Source organism: Streptopelia decaocto (genome assembly GCF_964273445.1).
Source record: "Streptopelia decaocto genome assembly, chromosome: 3".
Classification (NCBI taxonomy): Eukaryota; Metazoa; Chordata; class Aves; order Columbiformes; family Columbidae; genus Streptopelia; species Streptopelia decaocto.
Window position 1 is genome coordinate 26947162 of NC_138656.1, and position 24566 is coordinate 26971727.

At 38.9% G+C, this 24566-nt stretch overlaps 1 protein-coding gene across 1 annotated transcript in view; it reads left to right on the top strand.

The window, feature by feature from the left end:
- Nucleotides 1-19083, top strand: part of MTA3 (metastasis associated 1 family member 3) — a gene marked incomplete at its 3' end in the record, with an annotated part of 128224 nt that extends 109141 nt beyond the window's left edge. The window contains exons 18-19 of the mRNA XM_082047911.1: nt 830-984; nt 18948-19083. Of these exons, the coding sequence (XP_081904037.1) occupies nt 830-984; nt 18948-19083 (291 nt within the window). The remainder of the gene's footprint in view (nt 1-829; nt 985-18947) is intronic.
- Between the last annotated feature and the right edge of the window lie 5483 nt (nt 19084-24566).

Consider the following 24566-nt stretch of genomic DNA (forward strand, 5'->3'; position numbering starts at 1 on the left):
CGGAAACAAGATCTGAATTTCCAAGATTAATGTATTTGTTGTGGGATGTTCTTTCTTCTGACATGTTACCTATAGACGATGTAGAAAACATTATTTTCACGCCTTTTCATATATCAGAAGGCAGCTTCTCTTGTTAGATCTGAGTACTTGATCTCATTCCAGGTAAAGGCTTAGTGGAAAATTAATGCATTGGTTAATGTTTAATGCTATTTGTATTAAAATGAATGCAGGCATATTGCAGTTAGCTCTAATATATAATGACTGGTGAGTAAACCTAAGAACCATGGTACCAGCAAGGTGATAGAAACCTTTGTTATCCTGCTTCCATTTGGGTTAACAGCAGGATAAGACCACTTGTCTTATTCAGTGACTTTTATTTAAAAATTAAGACAGGCAGAGTAAGGATCTATGAATTGAGAACTATAGATTTTAAAAAATTAGATTAATGCCATACTTAGATGAAGAAACAAGTTTCATGTCTCATTGGTTGAGATGCTTAGTTTTTGCTCAGAAAATGTGAATTCTCTCCTAAAATCAACAGGTTTCTTTTGTGGAACTGCTTAGTTTATGACACTGATTCATACCTCAATTTCTCTTTGTATAAAATAGCATTAGCAACAGTTAATTATGTTTTTAAAGAGCTTTAAGGCCTGTGGATAAAAAATGTCAGTGTGCACAGGGTGTTATCTGAGCCCCAGGTACTGGTTGAGGAAGACTAGCTTTTTTTTGAGAAGAGTGCTGAGCTGTAGGCTGCTCCTTACAGCAGAATTAGTTAACAGAATTATGCTTATTCTCAGGCAAATATCTTTCCCTTTTATTATGATTTCAGCATGCTGCTCCCCATGTTCACATGACTAATGGTAAGGCCTTGCAGGCCAGTGCAAGTGCCATTAAGACAAGCACCATTCCAGTGATCAAGAGACAGAGGCAAAATTGGCTTGATGCTTCAGATGATGGTTTCTTTATAGCTACAGAAGAGACCAGGTAAGAGAAAATAAATTTAAGCAGGGAACAAGGCTTCGCTGCATACATGTCATTGATCCACTATTTGAATAACAGGTTTTGACATTATTGTTCGAGGTTGTATTACAGTAAAGCGCAATGTTACATCAAAACATCGTCCAACTTGACACCTCTTGCATACTAATGATATCAGTATTTCACTAATTGGACTTATTCAGTCAGAGCTACTTCTCTGTGGCAAAGATAAGAACTTTTAAATTGTTACTAATTGTAGCCCATGTACAATGAAGTTTGAGGCACCTCTGATCCCTCACTGAAATGTAAATGCATCCACATTGTACAGTATACTCTAAAATTTTTAGAATTAGAAAATATATAGTGCACAACAGAGAAATTTACAGCAGATAAGCTTCTTTTCCAGGCTAGAAATTGATTTCCTTTAAAAGCAATTAAGATTATCATATTTTCAGTCTTTCATTTACAGATTAATTGGTAAAATTTAATGAGCTTTTGCTTTTCCCAGTAGAGCTCAATGTCACAGAAGAGTCGCTAGTTTTCTGGAGGCTCCTCTGTTCTCTTCTTCCCCTGTTAAGATCTGGCCATTCCCTGATTTAATTCAGACTAAGACAAGAAGTTACAGTCTATTTTTGTAAAATGTGGTTGCTGGGCCTGTTATTTAAAAAACATTAAAATCTTGCTTAAGCAAGGGGATTATTACAGCAAGTAACATCAGACTGCTCAACACTTCTGCGATTATTTCATAAGCCTGGAAAAGCTGGTAGTTGAACAAAAACAAATAATAAAATGAAGAAAGAGAAAGAACGTAGGTAAATTTAGAGCTAACAGAGGAAAATGTGCGTATTTAGTCCCATTTATGGTAGATTCAGCTAGGAAAGACAAAATGCTAGTATGTGACAATTTGGTGGTTATTTCAAGATCAATTAAATACAGCACTTCATTTTTCTTTTGTATGAGGAATGAGACAATTCAGAGAGTGGTAGTAGGATGATGAGCTCTTAGGCTTCTGCTATCTATCCCAGATTGATAGCATTCACTATTTTGACAGATGTTTGATGAAAAGGGCTCAGACTAATCCCTAGTGACTATACCCTCAAAGTGAGACTGGTAACGTTTCAAAGTTTTATAGAGAAGTGCCTGTCAGGGGATGACAGTTCTTGTCTCTCCCCACTGATCTCAGAGGTAGCTCAGACAACTGGCCTAGACTAGATGTTTAGATTCCAGGTGATTGAACTATGGTGACCTGAATCCTGCTTTTGCAAAACACTCATCTGTGCCAGCCCTGCCTGTTCCCATCCTGGGACACCTCCCTCCCCACTCCCGTGGCTGTGGGCACCATACCCAGGTCAGGCGGCAAGGCAGAACTTGCCCTGGTGTCCCACTCCAGACCTCCAGTGGTGGTAAACGAGGGGCTTAGTCCTCAGGTAACATTTGAAGTCTCTTGGTATGGGGACCATAGGGCAGTTAGTCCTTATTGACACTCCTTCAAACAGGGAAGGGCCTGAAGATGTTGTGCCTGAAGATGTCACAGTGGCCGGTGCTGAAGAAGCACAGCAGGGAATGCTTAAGGACTGGTGTGGGTTGAGCCCCCCAGTACCTGTCCCCAGTCTGACCAGACCTAACCCTGTAGGTTCAGTGCTGGTACATATCCATGCACCTTCCTTCAGTGCTAGCAACACAGCGGGAGTAATAGCTCTTCACTCACATTAATCTTTAAACTGTAACCAGTGAGAGCAGTGAGAGAAAGCAGATTTTTATTCTTTGAAACTCTGTTTCACATGAGATCTGTCCCTTCTCTCTCACAAAGGTTTTCCTTTTTTTTTTTTTCTCTCCCCCTGTCATCATCCCATCCCCATTAATTCCTTCCCTGCCTCAGGTGGTTTTCTCCTTTCCAACTTTTTCTTTTGATCCTGTCCACCTTTTCTCCAAGATCATTTAGAAGAGATGGTGTAGCTCATTTTCCTCTCAGCTCTTACTTGCCTCCAGCCTTTACAGCTTGAAGTGGAAAGCACTGCCTTGTTTCTGCTGCTAGGGATGCACTAACGCTCAAGAAAACAATTAAATGCTCTTCTCTTTAGTCCCTGACAGCCAGCCTGTCCTGTGATAGTTCATGGAGCTGAGCATGGCCATGACAGAGTTGAATGCAATATAATTGCAATGGGAGGAGATATTTGTGAAAAAGCAGCAAACAATTTATCCGCTCCTGCCACAGAAAGAAAAAAAAAACAAACCTGGTTGCCAGTTTGCAGCCTTTTAGGTGTTTAAATATGTTCTGAACACAGCTCAGAAATAATCATCCCATATGAGTCAAGAAAACAAATCATTCTTTAGGGCATTTGGTTTTTGCTGCATCAGGATCTAGTCTGTTTTATCATGTGTATTTGTTCATTGAAAATACATGTAAGACAGACACATATAGAATGGTTTGGGTTGGAGGAGACCTCCAAAGATCATCTCTTCCATCCCCTCCACTGTGACCAGGTTGCTCAAAGCCCAGTCCAGCCTGGCCTTGAATCTCTCCAGGAATGAGGCATCTACCACCTCTCTGGGCAACCCCATTTGATGTTTCACCACCATCATCATAAATAATTTCTTCCTTATATCTAGTCTAAATCTCCCCTCCTTTAGTTTAAAACCATCACCCCTTGTCCTATCACAACAGGCCCTGCTAAAAAGTCTGTCCCCATCTTTCTTGTAGGCCCCTTTTAAGTACTGAAAGGCACAATAATGTCTCCCCAGAACCTTCTCTTCTCCATGCTGAACAGCCCCAACTCTCTCAGCCTGTCCTCCCAGCAGAGCTGTTCCAGCCCTCTGATCATCTTGGTGGCCTCCTCTGGCCCCTCTCCAACAGGTTCATGTCTTTCCTGTCTTTTCTCCAGAGCTGGACTCAGAACTCCAGGTGAGGTGTCACCAGAGCAAATCAGAGGGGCAGAATCAACTCCCTTGATCTGTTGGCCACGCTCCTTTCAGTGCAGCCCAAGATACAATTGGCCTTCTGGGCTGCAAGCGCACATTGCCGGCTCGTGTCCAGCCTTTCATCCATCAGTATCCCCCAGCCTTCCCTGCAGGGCTGCTCTCAATCCCTTCATCCCCCAGCCTGTGTGGATACTGGTGCTTGCCCCAACACATACTGATTATGACAAAAGTAAAAATATTTTTTAGTATGATTACAGCCTGCAAAAAGGAAATCATTTTTTAGTACAATGTTTTGTTTACAACAGTCCATAATAATTTTCATTTTTCCATCCTGACACATTTTTGTTTCTGCAGTGAATTAAGGTTTAAGATGCATATTTCCATAAAATATCCAGTAGGGAGTCTAGAGGGTAAATTTTCTCAGACAGCTAAAAAAAATATACTACCATATTTGGTTGAGAACGAAAATGTAATATTGCTGCTAAACTAAATAAGGTGCCAGTGTATTTCATGCTAACCAAGCCAAAGATGCATAACACAAGCATTCCGAATCAACAGATAAGATGGTTATATGTATTAATGCCTATAGCTCTATTTAAAGGTATTTTAAAATAAATTACCATCCTTCCCCCTCTGAATTTAAGCACCAGTCATATTTCTGTAAAGTTAAATATTGTGGATCTAATTGCTCGCAGATTCCAGATATTTCTTGTGATGAACGAGTAGGGAGCTAAATATTTAGAGCAGTGAAAATAATTGTAGAAAAAGTTAGCATAAGCATATATATCATCAAAACAAAATGGCTGGAGTTTACTTCTGAAGTTAAACACGCTTTAGATGCTGATCTGCTCTTCAGAGTAGAACAGGAATGTACTTTAAATCCGTCGTAATGTGCATCCTCATACATTTCAGATTCTTTTTTTTTTTAAGCTGTATCTATTTAAAAGCAGTTTCCTTGGCATAATTCGCATTTGCATTGCCCTCTCTCCAGGCCCAGCGGCCTCTGCACAGCTGGGCTGCACGTTATCGGATGCTGAGCCACAGTTGTTACGGCCCCTGGCCATTTTGGGGAAGGGACAGAGTGAGTTTGCATCTACCTATGTACTAGTACCATGAATGAATCACCCGTATGAATTTCTTGATTGATCTATACCTATATGGAGAGATCGCCCCTTCTTGAATACCTACCAGCATGCTCAGTGAATTTTGCCTAGGAATACAGAGGTCCCCAGTTTTGCTGTTTCGTCTGTGGTGACAGGCTGCACTCTCCATGCAAAAACCTCCTTGTGCCTGTGTGAGTCCAGCTCACTTGGGATTTCCATAGCTCTGTTCAGTCACGGGCTCTAAGCAGGGATTAATCAAGGAAACCAGGTGACAGTTCAAGAACACTTACCTTCACATTACATCATAATTTTAGGTTGACCTTTGCTGGATTCAAAATTTTTGTATTTCCCTTTACTCTTACCCTTTTTGAATGAAAAAGGAATTCTCATTCCTTACTGTGAAATAACTTGCTCAAGATTTTATTCCAAAGTGCAAATCTGTTTATGCAATTCATTGAAAAATCACTCTTTAAAGAACCTTACATTTATCACTACTCACCAAGGGAGACTCCTTGCTGCTTTTTAATTTACTTAGATATTAACTGCTAGGATTCTCTTAGCACTAGGTACATGCTTTAGGATCAACCAAAAGTCTCATAACTAGAAAAGAACTTTATTCAGAATGTTGTACTAAATCACCTTTGCTATAAGGAAGCTTTTTGAGTTTTATTCCCCTTTCATTGGCTTGCTGTAATGTGGATTCTTTTGTAGGCCCTGTTAGAGGTTAATGCAGAAAATTACTATATTGTGTGAAATTAAATTCTTTATACTGAATCACCATTCTGGGAGTTAAAAAATAATTGAAAAAATGGGATAGTTCATATTATGGTCTCCAGAAGTCTCATGAAAATCTAATATATCAGCTTAATATCTGTTGAGTTATGTAAGACATAATCATAACCTATGAATAAAATTATTAATATTGTTCTTGGATATAAAGGGAAATGTATCTATTGATTAAAACTTTTACGAGTTCTAGGTATGCAGTGTGCATACAGTTCCTATACACGCGCTCTGTCCATAAGAGAACACAAGTGCATGCTAATGATCATGCTTGTATAGGGACAGCTAAAACACTGTATGGAAAATGAATTTTTTTTTCAGCATTTGCATTATAAGGAATGTGTGGAAATGTTTGGCTGAATGGGTTATAGCAGCAGATTCCATATGCTTTCCCTTCATGGGCCAGAAAGCATATTTGCATATAGAACTGCCGTTGAATGACTCGATGCTTGTTTCCTTTCAGTGCTGAAGCAGTTAGAAACCTTCTCACGGTAAGTGCAACTCCATTGGGAATGAGTTAACTGCAACTGCTAAAATTAGAACATGATCTTTAGCTGTTACCAGCAGACATTGCTTCCTTTTTGCCAATAAAATGATTTGAGAGGCATCCCTGTGGCAGAATTGTATAGGCAATTTTCATATCTTTCACTTTATGTTCTCTCTCCAAAAGAAAAAGCATCCCTTGATTTGCTGAGGCGCTATGTTAAGGGTATCACAATTGCTGTGATAATTACCTGATGGCACTCATTTTATTTCTGCATGTCTTGTGGCACACACAGACAGCTCAAAAACAAACTTGCATGTTGAGAAAGAAGAGAATGTGAGGCTGACAACCATCTTTGGCAAAATCGTGGGTCTTGCCTTGCTGTCAGCAGTCTGGTTCTCTTGCAGAAGTGAGGGAGAGCAATACTGGTGCTCACAGCCCTGTCAGCTCCTGCATATGCCACTAGCACTCTCTGCAGCGTAGCTTGCTCTGTGTAAACCCTAACCTGTACTTTTAAAAGCAAGCTGAAAACTCAGGTGAACCAAACCCTTCTAAGTATCACCAGTCTTGAGAGTTGTGAATGACCTGCCCTTGACCCTTCTCCCTCCCACATGTGTTTTGTACGATGATTAGACATGGTCGGGCAGAGTGTTTGAGTTACCACTTGTGTCATGTTTACTGGGAGAAAAGGGAGAAGTGGAGGAGAAATATAGAGCACATAGCTGCAAGTCTAGATCAAAGTCAGAGTTGCAGCACTAACTGCTCTGCTCCTTCTTGCTATGCACACATATAGTTCACATGACAGAAATGTTCATAAGTAAGTTTTAGGTATGTTTATTCTTTTTTTTTTTTTTTTCGGTTGTCTCCAACTGTGCAAAAAAATTGTTCACCAAAACAAGTATTTTTAATATACACTCAGGGATGACCTCTGCTTTTCATAAAGATGAGGCAATTTGATTTGAATTGGGATCCTGATTTTGAATTTCACCAAACTTGGACCCAGAGCACAGTGCATTTTCATCTCTTACCTGCATGGCATTGTGGCCATTAGACCCCAACCCTGTAACCGGCTGCATGAAGACACCTGGCTGCACCCTGGGAGCACCAGCTGCAAGCCTGAGAATGTGATGCACCAGCTTCTACCCTCTAACCAAAAAATCAGCCTCTAAGGATGTGATTTTCTGGTTCCTTCTGCTGTATTATATAGTTGTCATACATCTTGAAAAGCAGTGATCACAGAATATATCACTTAGAATTATGTCAAATCCTCATTGATAGGATTGCAAATATCTTATTGATTGGCTGCAGCTGAGTATAGGTGAGCTGACAACTATTTCAATCACTGTGACAATAGTGTATATGGGGAACTTGGGGGGGAATTTGGGACAGAACTGTGCTTACTGCAGTTCATGAGTGCTCCAGCTTGGCTGGCTACTGCTCAAAGATGTTACATAGTAATGAGAGTTAAAATCCATAGTCTAATAGTTCCTGTGAGCTATCATTTTGACCTTATTTAGTGCGGACTGTTCATGAATGCTACGCATTGTTCACACCTCTTCCTTGACCTGTAGCTGAGGTGCTGTGATACAGAATCGCAACCAGCGATATGGAAACTAGATCATAATCTCTTGCCATTTGTTTCTCATTGAGCAGCTTTCGTGGAACTACAGATATTTTCTTTCACATGGCTACTACATGAGTTTTTCCTCTCTCTCCTTTTACAGTACCTACTAAGTCAAGCTAAAACTGCTGTGATAATGCACAAGTTTGCTTCTAAAAGCAGGATCGTTCCATGAAGCTAAAATCAACTCATTTGAAGAATGTGATTTTTTTTTTTTAACTTATAAAAGGAATAATATATATAAAGATGGAAAACATGCATGTAACAAAACCCAAGGTTCAGTATAAGTTGTGCCGTTAGTTATAGCTGGTAGATTTGAAGACTGTATGGTATTAAGAGTTTTGCTTTATCAGTCTTCTGAACAAATGAAATACAACCATTCTGTTTTGGAGTGATGTATTAATCTTCTCACAGTTTAAGATGAGGTTTCAGTGGCATTGCAGTAAGCTACTCACCCTGTTTAAAGCTACATGGGAAGGGAGAAGTGTTGCAGTGGTTGGAGTGCTTACCTAGGGCTTGGGAAAATGTGATTCAGTTCCCTGCTCCCTCACAGACTTCCTGTGGGACCTCAAGCAGGTCTTTTGAGTCTGTATCTCCAAGCATTTTGATGCCAAATTCCTCATATCAAAATTAACAAGATGCCTAAATACTTTCTTTGCCGAAGATTTGGAGGCAATTGTCGATGTACCCTCTGTTAATTGCCTGGAGAATCAGACAAAGAGCACTTTCTTCTTTCACAGGTCTGTTGTACATGGAGCAATTCAGAAGCCTTACAGGGGATCTGCTTTTAGAGAAAGAAGATTTTGTTACCTTTATTGGTAATAAAATCTCATGGAAATGCCACCCGTAGTAGTCTAGAAGCTACTGACTGAAACTGAGTGATGTGTTAGTTTCAGAGTTGTCTCCACTGATTAGCAGGTGAAAATTAATTAGCGCACAGCTTCAGTGATGACCGCAGGGAGACTAAGGCTAAAAACAGATGGTTGGAAATGACCTACTTACTGCTGCCTGAGAAGTCACACCGTTGAATCTTGTAAAATGATCTTGTCTGATCCTACCCTGTTGTGAGCAGAAATTCAAATTTGTTGCCTCTCTATGGGGGCTTAGAAACTGAAGTATATTTTTGCACTTGCATCTTAGTAGGAGCTTGAATATGGTTAATTCACAGGACTCGGCTATAGAGACACATTTAGAGGTGTTACTCAACCACTTGCAGTCTTCTCTGCTCCCTTTGATGAAAGTCATTTTACATTCAGACAGTAGCTGCGCAAGTAGCCAGAGCATTTTACATTTGGGAAGGGAAACATAATTTCTGAAATGAGACTTTTTGCAAAATTTTATTGTCTTAGGAAACCTGGGGGGAGGGAAGGGATGAACTTAAATGAAACACTGGGATAATAGTAAGTGCATTAAGGATTGTCTTAAACACAGATGTTGGTGGAGAAGCTCCTGTATAAATACTTAACTTTTCCATAAATCTTGTTTGCTTTGTTAGACCTTCCAGAGCCAATTCAGCAAAGCTCTTAAGTGCATGCCTGACTCCCACTGAATGCAGTCTGTCAGCTGAAGTACATCATGTAGTCAGTAAAATGCCTTAGATGTCAGATGTTAAATTGAAATCTCATACAATTCTTTTAACCTGTTTTCTTACGGTTCTTGACAAATTTTGAATTTCCTGCAGTATGGTTGGCCATTTCAAAAGGTTATCCTTCAGGAGCTGTCTTTTGTGTTTGTGCAGAGGATTTGATGTAGCTGAACCCAATCCTCTTTACAGGATGTTTTCACTGAAAGTCTTGGGGCTTAGGTTTTTGTTAGCTTCCTGCTCATTTTTTTCCTAAATCCATATCCCCAGTGGGAATGTGTCATCTTGTAAGATTTGGTTGTCTTTTATTGTGGGAGTTAAAACCAATTTGGTTTTGAACAAGAAGAAATTTTTCTGTGAAGGAATATCTTTGTATGGGAAGCCAATTTCTCTTTTGAAGCCTTTGGAAACAGACAAAATAACAATAAAAATGCTAAATTGTCAGACCAGCAGAATCTTCTGCATATTCAAGTATTCAAGATAAAGACAAGATCAATTATACAATTGTTACCTATGGCAAGGCTAGAGTAACACTAGTTTAGGACTAAAATTAGCCTGGTCTCAACATTCCTATGCCTAAAGCACAGGGCTGTTGATGATTGTAATCCTCAAACACTGCCCAATATCAGTCTTCAGATAGCTTTTTCCCATTTTACAATTTTTGTGCCATGTGAGCAATATTAATTTTAGTATAAACTGGGCATAGGGATAAGAATTATTTCATCCAAAGGCAGAGAAATACACAGCAATAATGTGCATGTAGATATAGCAACTAGGGAAGTCCTGTGGTGAACAAACTGTTGCTAAAGTCAAATGGCAAAGAAGATGATAAAGCTGTACAGTGGTGAACATGTTCAAAAATATGTCAGTGATCCTCACAGTCTTAAAATTCACACACAACTGCCCACTAACTTTCATTTATAAGATGTTGCGCGTTGGATTCTTCATTTGAATTACAGGACTAATTCTGAGTTATATCTTGGTGGATGTGTTTAATAATTTATTCTTATTGTATTCCCCTATTGTTTCTGGTTTGGTTTGGTTTTGGTTTTTGTGTTTTGGTGGGTTTTTTTGTGGTTGTTGGTGCGGGGGGGGGGGGGGTGTGTGTGTGTGTGTGTGTTTGTTTTGGGTTTTTTTGTGAGGTTTTTTGTGTTGGTTGGTTGTTTTTTTTTTTTACTCATTAAGGTCTTTTAAATGCATGACCCTCTGGCATTAATGTAAATAAGGCTGTGGAAAAACAAATGTTATTTGGTCTCTTTTTGTGAATAAGCTTGCATAAGTAACTACCTAGGCATTTAAATGTAGAATACCGAAGAGAACATAATGACTGAGATTGTGAAAGCCAATCACAGAGATAACAGTTCTTGTCAAACATCTGAGGAGATGTTTGGCTGTTTGTTTTCCTTACTTGTGTTATGTATAGCAGCTCAAACATTTACCTGACAAAATACAATGAAAGCGTTTTTAGTGGAAAAAGCACAGATCCGCACGTTAAAATTCCTACATTGCCTCTGTTGTTTGATGATACCAGACAAGTAATTTAAGCTCTGAGTAGCTCCACCTTTTTGTCTGTAAAATTGAATGATATTGATGCATACCTATTCTTAAGGATGCTGTACAGTTTTTAATTAAGCAGTCCAGCAAGCACTATGAGATTCTGATATGAAAAGTGCTGACCGTAGGAGTGAAGAGCAGGATAAGCATCAGAAAATGAACTCTAACAGACCTTTGGTAACATGAATATTTTATATATATATATATATATATATATATATATATACACAACCTTTGAAATGAAGCTGGCCTTAGAAATTAGCATCAAATCATTCTGTGGCAAAGCTTTCTCTGTTGATGCCACAGTACAGATTTCTAATCCATATTCTGCACCCGAGTTTCTGTGTGTAGAGTAAGTGCTGATTATGCAAGAGATCGATGGTGTGGAGCAGAGCCCCGGGGGAATGTTTTGTGAGGGAACTTTTGTTCTCCAGCTGTTTCTGGTAAAACTGATTAATTTTGGTTTTCAGCTGTTGCTTAATAGCAAGTAGCCAGACTGCCAACAAGCTCCTCCCAATATACTTTGTGTACCTGTATTATTCCAGGAAAAGTATATGCATAATTGATAAAGAGGAAAAATATTGTCAATTTTTGAGCCTCAGATAAAATTATAAGCAGTAATACAGCATCCAGGCTGAAAATCTCAGATGAAACCTACTTCGAAGTAATCAAACAAGGTAAGGAAAGAGAGAGGGAAAGAAAGAAAGAAAGAGACAGAAAGAAAAGATGAACTAATGGAAAGCCATACAAAGAAGTTTCTTATCCTAATAAATAAAATGCTGAAGTAGTTAAGATGGGGTGTTTGAAGTGTGTCAGAGTTGGAAAGAGCAACAGAAATAAATTATCTTCTCCCCTCCCCCACCCCCCAGAGCATATAATGGAAAGTTTTCTGTTATCTTGGACTTAAATAACCATATTTAGTTAGCAAAATATTTTTGAAAGTTTTCAACACAGTATTTAATGTTGCTGGGGAAATGCCACTAAATACTTAGAGCCCAAGGCCAGAAACAGAACTTGTATATTCTGAACATCTTCATCATCTTAAAGACTGGGATAATGCTTGAATTTTGAATTAATATGGAAGATGTCTGGGGAGTAGTTGCAAGCAACATTGTGTTCCACTCTTAGCCAGCTCTGATGCACATTCTCTCCAATTTCTTGCCGGTCTTAGGAAAAAGAAATTAATGCTGCCATGTGGGTAATATTTTCATGCAATAACATGTGACGTTTAATCAGTATAGAGAGTCGCCATCCTTCTGCAGGATAGCTAGATGCTAATAAAAATCCCTACTGGTAGAGTATAAAGTTATGTAGTGTAGGAGTTCACCCACACCCTGCTGATACAGTTAGGAAGAATAAAGGATTAGCTTTGAGTTCTTCTGGTGTTTGTGAGCTGTAGGAAGCTTTCTGGCTCCTTGGACTCCCAGGGTGCCTACCTATTGACATACCTGCAGTGATCTTGTGTGTGCGTTCATGGGGAGGAGAGGTTAAGCAATTCTTTCTTTGGCAGAGCAGGCTTAATGCCTTGCAACCTCTCAAGTCGATGGTAACTAGAGAGAGGTTAATGAATTTCAGATAAGGTGCAGAGCAGCTGTCCTATGGCTCAGATTATGCGTCTGTTGAAGCCTGAGCCACTGTTTGTTTGTTTGGTTTTTTTTTAAGGAGTGTGAATAATTTACTTTTTACCCATTCCACCGCTCTACCTTTGCTGGGACTTATTGGTTGTAATCTACTGTACAAAGCTGGACGCTGTGGTGAAGTGCCATGAATCCAAAGACAGACCTTTCTCCCTTTCGTTGCGCTCTGTGGTGTCCATAATTCCTACCAACTTGATCAAGGTTGTATTTTTTTCTTTAAACTGTGCGTACCACAAATCAGTCTGGTGGGGTCTCCGCGCTGCTGGTTTCTGCAAGAAGTCAGCGTTGCACTGACACTGGAGTGTATTCATTTCTGTCCTGACCATCTGCAGCAGGTGACTTTAGTCTCTTGATGGTACGTACCAAGCTCCCAGAGGAACTGGGAGGATAATTTAATTGCTGATTGTTAAGATTTAGATTCACTCATCATATGATGAGTGCTGTAAGACAGCATTTCTTTAATTTCTTCTCTCTGAGCATCCTAAACCCCTTTAAAATATTAACGAAATATGCCATTTTCAGGGAAAATGAAAGCATGAAAAAACCTGTTGAACGAGATTTTTCCAAAAGCCATGCCAGTTGTTTGCAGTAAAACTGGATATAAATAATTTCAATAATGGGTTAGGTTCTAGGCACTCTAAAAATGCCACGAAGAGATGGTTTCTGCTCTGAGGAGATTTTGATCCAAGTATATTTTGAATCAGCAGCAGGTATAAATACCCAGGTAGCTTATGCCATGCAAAAAATCAGATGTGACACAGTTATAGAAGTCTGTGCTTTAAACACTTGACCTGGATTTTTCCTCCCTGTAAATAAAACACTCAAAAACCCATTATTTATTTCTTCATATATACACACACACATATACACATAGTAGCTATAAGCTGTTGTTCTGAAACACAAAACATCAGAGAATCCCTCAAGGTGGTGCAATGCTTGAAATACTATATTAAGCTGCTTAGGAAGATTTGACACTGTAATTTGTAACTGGTGTATCTGTAAATTATTGTTCACAGAGAACAGTTTTTCTCCATAAATATTTATACCAAATTGGAAGATAAACACCAGCAAAGGAAAACATTTCCTTGCTAGGAGGAGAAAAATAAGACAAGCTCTTAAAACATTTAAATGATGCTGGCATGTCTACAGCAGCACCTCTTTAATCTTATAAAGGTTGCACCACTCTATCTGCCATCTGTATGAGTTTTATAATGCAACTAAGTGGCTCATGGCAACTGCTTTCTCATAGTCCAATGCTTATTAAAACACTTCCAATTTGTTTTATAAATGAAAATTTCTCAAAGGAGCTTAATTATAAAAGCGTATGAGTGTCAACCCACTTCTGCCTTCCAAATACATATCTCCTAGTTTCTGTCATTTTGAAATTAGATGAAAACTTCAATGGAATATGGGTAAGCTTTGCCTCAAAGTCCTGAGGAAAAAAACCAAACTGTCTAAACCAGCAAGCCACATAGACACTTAAATAAAATACTTCTCATTTCCACACAGGTAGAAATGTAGGAAGTGCTGCTAGTCGTTCAGTCTCTTTGTAACCTGTCGGGTTTCTAAGGATCTGTGCCTACAGCTTCATTTCAGTTAAATTCTCTTTGAGCAGACTCAGCATTATACGCATTTCTGCCTTCCACTTTGTTTAAAAGCCTGTTCAAATTAATAGAAAGTCTATCAGCCTCCTAAGATAGTTCCCCACCTTGTAATTTAATCCACTGAATAGTTACAGTGTACCTCTGGATACAACAAGCCCTCAGAGAAATGAGTGATAATTAGGTCTAATAACCCCCAAGGAATGATAGTTATTTTTTAAATAGTTGTTTTTCCTAACTGGGCTTGAGCTTGCACTGAAAGTTTACATTGCGTGAAACTTATATTGCCCTGGAGCAGCAGCAACTTCACTAATCTTTTGTGTGGAAGACTTTTTTCAGTTTAGTTTTTCTCTCTGAATGTCTCCATGGTTAGACTGGCTGCAGATTTCACAGACTGCAAAATCCTGCCTTGCTGTCATTAATGTGTAAAACTCCACCTCCTCCTAGGGTTCGACGTATTTTGTACACCTGACACATTTAAGTTGCTGTTTACAACTGCCAAGTTCTACCACAATACTTCACCTCAGTCTAGAGACTGGAGGGAATTTCGGCTACAATTGTCCAGGGGATCAGTTCTCTTACGCCTGCTTGCCGACCTGTGCATACCAACAATAAATGGGTAATAATAACATTTCCACGGTACTAGGTCTTTGTATATAAGGATGTTGCTCAAATCGCATCAGTCTAAGAAAGACTCGGGCAAAAAAATCAAACTAATTTTGGTAGATGATGAAACATAATACTATGCTCTTCAACTTAAAACTCTGCAGCCAGGTTTGTATTAGGTCCTTAATATCTTTTTAGTGGAAACAGCACCAAAAGCACTTCTGGACCTCGATATTTAAGAAGGGTTATGGGCATCTCAAAAGTGTGTGTGTGTTGGGGGCAATTCCCCTTCATAGGAAAATTTTGTTTCTTTCAAAATAAGGTTCGTCACCTGCTAAAATGTCAGTGGGCCTTTCATGCAATTAATTTTTCTCACAGTAAAAAGCTTCTGCCATAACTTGAATTTCTTTAGTATTACTTCGGAAGCACTGTTGGTATAGCTGAGTAGACCAAAGTTACTCTAGTCATCACAACTCTGAGTCTAATGCAGAGGAGGCGAGACAGATGCATAACAGTTTATATATAGAAGCAGTAACAGACACATATACGTGATATAAAGAGAGCTAAGGCAAGTAATGCCTTTAATTCCTATTAGAAAAGGCTTGAAAAACACATTGTTGGCTAACATCAATGGAAGGTCATGTTTCTTTATTTTATTCAAGTTTAAAAATTGCTGCTGTTTCAATGTATGGCATAATTAGAACAGGGAGGTTTTGAGTCAGCTTTTACAAATGACAAATTTTGATAGCAACTATCCTATTACTGAGAGATCTGGACATAACAGACTATATGGCATTGTGCTTAAATTCACCAGGTGGTTAGTTACATGGAATTCACTTAGATCCTGAGGAGGGGTTGGTTCATTGAGATGATTTGCCTGATTAAATTTAGACATGGCATAAATACCCTATACAGCCTAACTGTTATTTCTACCCAGTAGTTTCTAGTCTGTGTATGAAACCTGCAAAGAGAAGCTAGACCTTAATAGTGTGTGGTATTGTGCACGTTTCCATATTTCCCTGAATAGGTGCCAGGGGTTGTATGTAGCTTTATCTACAGTTACTAATTGAAGTTTCATGCAGACATAAAGAATTTGTCTTATTCCTACATTAGCAGCAGTGCATCACATTTGACAAAAAAACGAGCACAGTGGGCTTTATGTACCAATCACCTATTAAAAGTTTGATTCATTCTCATACCTTTGGTCTCAGGAGGGCTAGAAGTAGGATACAAAGGCTTTAAAATACTTTTTAATTCGCATTTCAAATGAAGTCTGTAATGCATCATACTTCAAGCACTAGTTCAAAAGTCAAAGGCAAAATCAGGGAAAAATTGCAATTACTCTTTCATAACAACTGCAAAGGATGTTATCAATGCTACAGTTATTAAAGCCATTTATTGCCATCACCGAATAAAAGCTTTATGTAATTAAAACATATGGCTGGTATTAACTGAAAAAGGGACAGGAAATTGAACATTAAAGGTGAGTCTGCTCTTAATTCACTATATTGTTGTGGGAGGGAGGAGAGTGTGTTGAAGTGCTTGGAGTGGAAGGGCCACCGACAACCTTATCTTTGAATTTCCTGTCTTTCATCAGCTTCTATTACAACCTGCATGTTAAAGTGTTAAGAAAGACTCTGAAGCATTACAGAGCCTGATCAGTGCCTCTCAAAAAGCTTGGCTGTATTTAGATGCTAAATTCTGTAGTGTAAAGAATCAGCTCCATCCACCCTTTGTATTTTTTGTCATAAAAAGAACAGTTTGGGCTTTTAGTGCAATGCTTGTTTTAAATATTATGTTTAATGAAGTCAGTGGAAATTTCCATTCTTGGAATTTTATTTCTGAAAGGCTACGCCCCAGAAAACTAATTTCTAGAAGCATTTTCACTATCCTGTTTAAATAGAAGTGCTGGTTTGTCTTTTTAGAGTGCATGCGAGATTAGTTCTTCTGACAGTCTATATTGAGCTGCTTTTGCTTATACTACCTGAAGAGTAGACTCTTTTTTGGTTTACTTTATGTAATGTTGATGATGACTCCTTTTTTGTTCTGCCTTTTTTCATTCTAGTTTTGAACTAGTATTTGGTGAGAATAACTGCCTCTTTGGACTTTACTGTCCTTACACAATAATCACACATTGTAATCTCAAATACTTTCCTGTCCTTACATATAGTGTTAGCTGCAAATTGCTTTCCTGAGTAGGAACTTCTTGGCAGTTTATGAAGTTGCCTTATTAAAAATTCAGAAGGGCAGACTTTTATCTAACACTTTTTAAACTGTGATATTCTCAAATGATTAATGACCACGTATTCAGTAAATAAATACAGAGTTTTGCAAAGAAATATGTCAGAAGGGATCCAGTTATCTAAGATTTTGCTGGAATGATCCCCATTATTAATCAGTGTGGGTAACAGCTGTTATCTATTCATATGAATTTACAAAACCTATCTGTCTCATTATTTTAGAAATGCATGCTTCTATCAGTCTCAGGTTACATTTCTATGATCTTACTATACTGGAAGGTATGCAATATCTTGTCAATCAGTGTAATATCTTCTTAGGCCTAATTTAAGATGACCATGTAAAGTAAGTTTGTGTCTCTGTGGGATTGTGTGAAAAGCCTAAACTTAACTTTCTGGCAATTCCTTTTCTTCTGTTCTGCTTATTGCTGAATGATGCTAAATCCTGATTTGGGATTCCAGGCCCTGAGACACTCATGACATCCTTCTTTCAAGCATCTAAAATGACTAATTCTCTGAACCTTTAAAATATATTAACCAAAATAGATGTATTTTTCAGGGTCCCTTTAGCCTCTAAAAGCACAGTATGTTCTCCTGATTCTGGCTTTTTGTTATGTCTTTGATTATGTTATCTTTTGTGGTCCTTACTTGACTGGAAGCTTATATTCCTGCAACTAAACCAGTAACTAAATATGTGTTTGAAATTTCATATGCAAATTATTATTTTAGTATTCCATAGATTTTATTTTAAGCTGATGCTGTATTTTCTGTGTCACATGCCAACATTTTTCAGTTTCAGTGTTAACAACCCATTAAATGAAAGGGACAAATAATTTCTTGAGTTACCATCTCAAAGCCTTGATGCAGGTAGACACATCATCATGCTGTAGTTTGCAGTCAGGTCACATTTTCAACTTGAAAGTTTAAATTAGCCTGTTCTTATTTAGCGTTCGAGGCCCCACTTTCATTCATTTCCATAAGCTCAAAATCTCTGTAATTTATAAAACTGCAGAAATGAAAGCTAGGCTTCTGGACTTGAGTGAATTCAGAAAAGAGGTAATTTTCCAGTAACGTCTAATATTCAGGACTGTGCCCATGAAGATGGTTCTTTACATACTCTGTGTGTGTCATTTCTGTGTTTTCTGATACTCTACCCTGGATACACTCAGCATTGTGGTTATTGATTTATAATAGTAGAGAGACAGAGCAGTTGGAACATAACAAAGCTTTTTGTTTCAGAATTAACTATCCTTGGATTTTTAAGATTACAATATAAACAACATGGTTGCCTGTAGTCAATATGTTTGATCTATCATCTGAAAGTCTAAAATTACGGTGAATTTGGAAGGCACTAGTACAAAAAGCCCAGAGATTTGGATCATGCGTTATCTGCAGAATTGATACAGTGTGAATAACAATTGCTCCCAGCCCATCACTTTTACAGACGTAACATGTTCACTTGAGTGCCAATGAGGTTCTTTCTTCTGTGGTCCTTCATGCCTGTACTGAGAAATACCCATGGAGGGATTCCCCATTTGAGCATTCTGGCCCAAGACTTCATGTAATTGAACCTTGTTGTCCAAATACTGTCTAACACCAACTCACTTTTCACTGAGCAATTGTCAGTTACTAGTTGGAGACAACTGTGAATCATCAGTTGGTGGACAGGGCTCACTCTTGTTGAGTCTAAGTCTGTTTTCCATGAACTAGCCTTCCTGCTCTGGTAAGAGTATTTGTTATGTTTGTTATTGGCTCTTGAACAGTCTTCTGTTAAAGACTGAGATTTATCTCTTCTGTTGTTTCTCTCTTTCTTCCCCTCCTTTCCTCTTTCTCTCCATACAGAAAAATCCGTAAGAAGTTCACCAGATCACAGCTGAAGAGAGCTTCCAGAACACCTTGTTCTCCGATCATTGCCAAGACAAAGTTTCTCATGAACAATAGGCAGGCACAAACAGACCCAGGAGCCATCATGCACTGAAGACATAACAGCATCAGCACCATAATCATGTCAGAATCATGTTCAATTGTGAATGCAGATACAACAGGACCTTCCACATCTTCGAGACAGAAACAATGTATGGACAGATTGTGGCTGGGTTCTGTGTTCTGGGCACGATCCAACAGCAGCCCTTGTTTTCCCTCCTCTGTGCAGGGGCTACTTCTGGTTAACTGTTCAGGTCTATCCCAGATTGTCCTGCTGTTCCCTCTGTTCCCAGTCATCGGCACTGGATGGTCAAGGAGGGGCTGTTTGCACTGACCACACTGAAGGAGTATGGATGCAGAGTCCACCCACCACATTTGTCTATGCCTTCTAGTGGCTTGGTACAAAAATATGCAGCTTGCAAATCAATTGCAGTGTCCTTAAAGTGGGATTAAGCCTTGAGGGGCTTGCATTTTCAAAAAGAACTGCAGTCTTGGGATATTCATATTTTTCAGTACTGGCTTGAGTCACTTTGGATTTGATTTTCTGAACTGCTGAGCATCCAGACTCTGAAATGTGGACAGGAGTTGTTCAGCAGTTCTGAAATTAGACTGAATTAAGAAGTGCCCATGATTAGTGTCCAGTTTTCAAAATGCTGGCCATATTAGCTTTGGTTAATATCCTGGAAAGTATGTGTGGCAGTGAACATCCAGCTGGACTAGTTGCATGTGTAGGAACTGGTCCCATTGTCTATATATATTTGCAAGCATCTACCTATTTATTTGGGTATTTTTTGCATTTCTTGAAGCCTATTCTAATAGTGAAAACCAGCAGAACACCATTTCCAGGAAAACATGAAGAAATAGAGTATTTTCAATTAGAAATGTCTCTCCACAAAGTAATTTCTACATTTTGATACGTCTGGATAAAAAGATGTCTTGCAGAATGCTTTGAAGTTCATAATTGTAAGGCTACAGGTGGATACTTACCATGGAGAGATGATGTGCCTTTTGAAACTACTTGTAGGAAACTTGTTCCTGTGAAGGTGGGAATGGCAACAGAGGCAGGTCTTTTTTCTACTCAGGTATTTACAGGTGAACAATCTCTGCCCTGCTTTGAAATCAAAGGCAACCAATGTGTAGCACTGCTGTGTAAACCTAATTGGGATATGTGGATTCTGTGAGGCAAGTTGTGTGTCCTTCAATAGGTTGTGTTTCCATATGGCTTTTTAAGAGGTAATCAGACACTAAACGCATCACAGTAGGCTGAGATGAGCTGCAAGACTTCTTTTTTCTATCTCTTTACTAGGTAGCTCTAACAGTATAGTATAGGTGTGAGGTTTTCTTCCAGCTGTGGATGTGCACTCAGCTCTGTGGTTGAAAAGACAGATGTAAGTGGTGTCTCATACCTCTGGATGATTCCCAGAAAATCCTTTTCCTCCAATGCGCTGTATGGTTTCAGCCTGAAAGAGCATCTGTAATCTCAGCCTATAACTAGCCATGCTTTCCCTGTAGGATTTTGAGCTCTTGGGACAGTGATGCAGATGCTTCTTCAAAAAAGAAAGCACATTGACCTCCTGAAGGCACTTGCTGTTCTTCTGGAGTGATGGATCCAGGTCTTGTCCACTGTCTTTCACCCACAAGAGAAGGATGAATATGAAGGAGAGGTTATGACATGAAGTGCTCCTAGTAGTAAGTACCCTGAGCACCCTGGTGAATGTTGCTGATTTGGACTCAGAAAAGACCTGGGATTCATCTGCTTACAGTTCTTTCTAGTAGCCGCTGCAGTGTGCAGCCCTAGGAGTCTTTCATAGCCACAGGATCTGTTTTTTCCCTCACAGCAGGAGGGCTTTTTATCAGATAACTGAGCAGAGACAACCTATTCTTATTAGTAAGAATTGCCTTTATTAACTACGACATATGGAAACACCTTCTGTATAATAGCTTCCTCACCCATTAAAATAAAGGAAACATGATTATTCAGCAATTTGGTTGACTGAAAGTATGAAAAACATGAAGAGAAAGAGCTTTGTCTCCCTCAGGCATCAGTGAAATCACACACAGCAGACTCATTTTCAAAGTGTCATTAGATGTAAGGTGGTGGATTTTTTTTTATCCTGCCTTATTATGCTTGTACTCAAATTGTTTCTTTTCTTGTCAGTGTGCGACAGTGTCTAGCCAGTGTTTTGTAAAATATCTGTGTGTTTCTGCTTTTGACAAAAGTATTAGTGTCCGTAATTGTCTGATGTGAAGTCCTTGTTTTTTTTCTCCTTCTTTCCCTCTGAGGAGAGGGAGATGGGTAATGCAACTCCGTTACGCTGTCAGCTGCCTGATACTGTTCTCTTTTGCACCAAATAGCCAAGGTAAGGAAGAAACCTCCTTTGCAGCTTCAAGCTGAGGTGCTTCACCTGGAGGCACTGGAAATAATGCTGTGCCCCTGCCTGGCAGAGTCGTTCCACAGGTTGCAGTAGCTGGACCCTTGGGGTGGGTAAGACACAGAGGAGACTGCTGAAATAACTTCTGCTCTGTCTTTAAACTGTTTCGCATGCAGCTGCACAGAGACTTTCCCTCCCCTGAAATGCACAGTGCACAGAGAAACTGCACGCCACGTATCGCACGTTTGTCTTTACCTGCTCTCTCTCCATCTTACCTTTCCTGCAAGGTGGATACAGGATTTACCTGTGAATTTCAACCGAAAGCATTGAGAGAAGATTAGCTGAAGACACGTTCCTGCTGGGTTTGGGCATAAAAATAATTTTTTTGTAGAAATTGTGACACTCCTTACCACAATATGATGCAGTTCCATGCTTTCTGTTGAGTTAAACATTTTTCCACTGGCTGTGAGCAAAGACGGCACACTCCTGTGGAAACTGGAACAGTATATCCACAGCAAATCGTAGCTCAGTACTTTTTTTATCAAGCTTCCCAAGATAGTTATTTTAAAACTAGCTAGCATATATCAACCGTCACCAATGACACTGTGTATAAACATAAACCTGAGAAGCAAGGACAAGAAGTATGGTACTTACCATGGATGTGAGCAAGAGAATCTAGGGAGCATCAGCGCTGCATTTGCAATATGATTTGTTTTCCAGTTAGCTAAAGAAGAAATTATCTGAAAACCTGCCTCTCCTCTTAACAAATATGGCGCTAGAAAACCCCACAAAATGTATAGTCTTTTTGTGTCCAGCAGTCTCATATAAAAAGCAGGAAGATTGTTTTAATGTTTAAAATGTCTGTGTTGCCAATTTCAACTATATAGCTATTCTGCTCTCTTGAAATATTTTGTATATTGTTTTCAGATCATTTTTACAGGCCACTATTTAGTGATGGAAGCTTTAGTTCTGTAGGATGGAACAATGAGGCTTTGAAATACTTGAGACTGCTTGAAATGTATTGGTGACATGAAAACATCTTTTAAAACAGTGTTGTGATTAAGGGCAAATATAGCCTTCATTTCTGTAGTCCAAACCTTGCAGCTTCTTATGAAAACATGGGTATTGAAACAGAAATGAGGGACAAATAATCAGTAGAAATAGTGAAATGGAATCTGCACTTACAGAAGGTACACTTTTTGTTAATCTAAATTGATTGTTTTTTTTTTTTTAACAAATCTAATTTCAACACAGCTACTTTCCTAATTATGAAGTCTAAAATAAAATGGAATGGCTGCATTGTAGTTTCTGATATAGTCACAGCACAACATGCCACAGCCTTGCGCAGAGAACAATTATAGTCCTTCAGATATATTATATCGCAAAGTACAACATAGTGGACACAGTGTCTTTATGTATGTGTACTGCTATGCTAATGGAAGTGTTAGAATCCTTTGTAAATTTCAGCAAAATAATATTCATTTTTATTTTCTCTTGAAGGTCCTTTATATAAACCCGTGTCTTCATAAGCCAGAGTGGGTGTCAAGAGATCTGAGTTTATATAACTGCACAGTGGAATTTTTTGGAGTAAGTCAGGACTTTTTTTATTCAAATGTTGCATGTTGAGGGAGGAAAACTAATTTTGGAATACATGGGTTTTGGATAAGAGTTTTAGGTTGTACTACATAGTTATCAGCAAATTTGCAGAATGTGCTCCTATTGCTCATACAGATTTAACAGTTGGTATTGAATTACAGTATTGGTTAGATAAAAAAGAGAAACATTAAAGAGAAGTGGTTTTAAAATTCTGTTGTTTAGACTAAAAGTTGATTTCTCAAGGGAATGGTAAAACTGGGAAGCTCAATGTTGAGTGTTTAAGGATGTGGAGCACCTTAGAATGAAACAGTACTATTTAATTTGCATTAAAGTGTCTTTGTGTACAAACTTTGTGACTCTTGGCCCTTTTTGCAGGAAACTAAATTTCTGCATTGACACTGTCATCCAGTTTTACATTAGACTATTGAAGAATCAAGACACTGAAAATTGATGAGCTGTTTAAACTACACTAGAGTTAAAGACACAAGTAGATGAAAGGAGGATGAGGAAAGAAGACCCAAAAATCAGGGAGACAGAGATGAGGTCACTGTATTGGAACACTAGAAAAATTCTTAGGATTGAACTGAATCCAGGCAAAAGGACTCATAGTCCACAAAAAAATACTGGAAGTTACAGTGCATTGCCGTCTCCAGTGCACTGGCCCATCTAAACTTTGCAGGTCAGCATTAGTGTCAAAAACCTCGTCTGTTAATTGGTAGCACATGGAACTGGTGGCTTCTATGTGGATACGGAACGTAATCCGAATTGTCTTCCTTACTAACATTTGAAGTAATTTTCCCAAATAAATTGAACTTTTTTTGCAGAGAAGCATAATCATACAAAGGGCTTCTGAACAGAAGTAATGGCTGCTACTTCACAGGTTTGTTCAAGGCAACTCTTTCCATCTCCTAATTTGCCCATCTCTCCTGGGGAAGGCAGGATTTCTGTGGATCCATGCTGCTTGGTCCACAGACTAACTTTTCTTTCAAGTGTGTGCATTAGAATGGATTATCTTCCCCCACGCCCCTGCCCTGAAGAGGCCTGTGCAGATTCCAGTTAACAAAACTCAAGTTTTTCTGTCCTGTTTGAAATTTTTTGGCAAGATGCATCCCATTTCCTAATCCTTTTGGGTGAGGAGCATCGGTATCAAGGAGGGGATAATCTCTAGATGCATTCCTTTGCTTGGGGAACTGGGGAAGTGGTCAGCTCTTTAACCAGGCTTACAAGGAACCTCAGTCAAAAAGCAGGAGGTTCAAGATACTCAGCACTTTCAAAGTAAGACTATAAAGCCTTTCCTTTATCTGTTTGAACTATGTACTTGAGGGATCACTTTACTCTCTTAATACTTGAGTTAACTACAAAGGTATTGCTCACATATACAAACCCTCAGCAATGGAAGGACATAAACTTAGTGTTTTTCTTTCCCTTGCACTAGCAACCAGAAAAACAACAACAACAAAACAACAGAACAACAACAACAGAACAACAACAAAAACCACACACACAAAAAAACCCAAGGCTGTGCTGTGTACTTGAAAGTAGAAGTGATTGGAGAGGACATTTTACTATG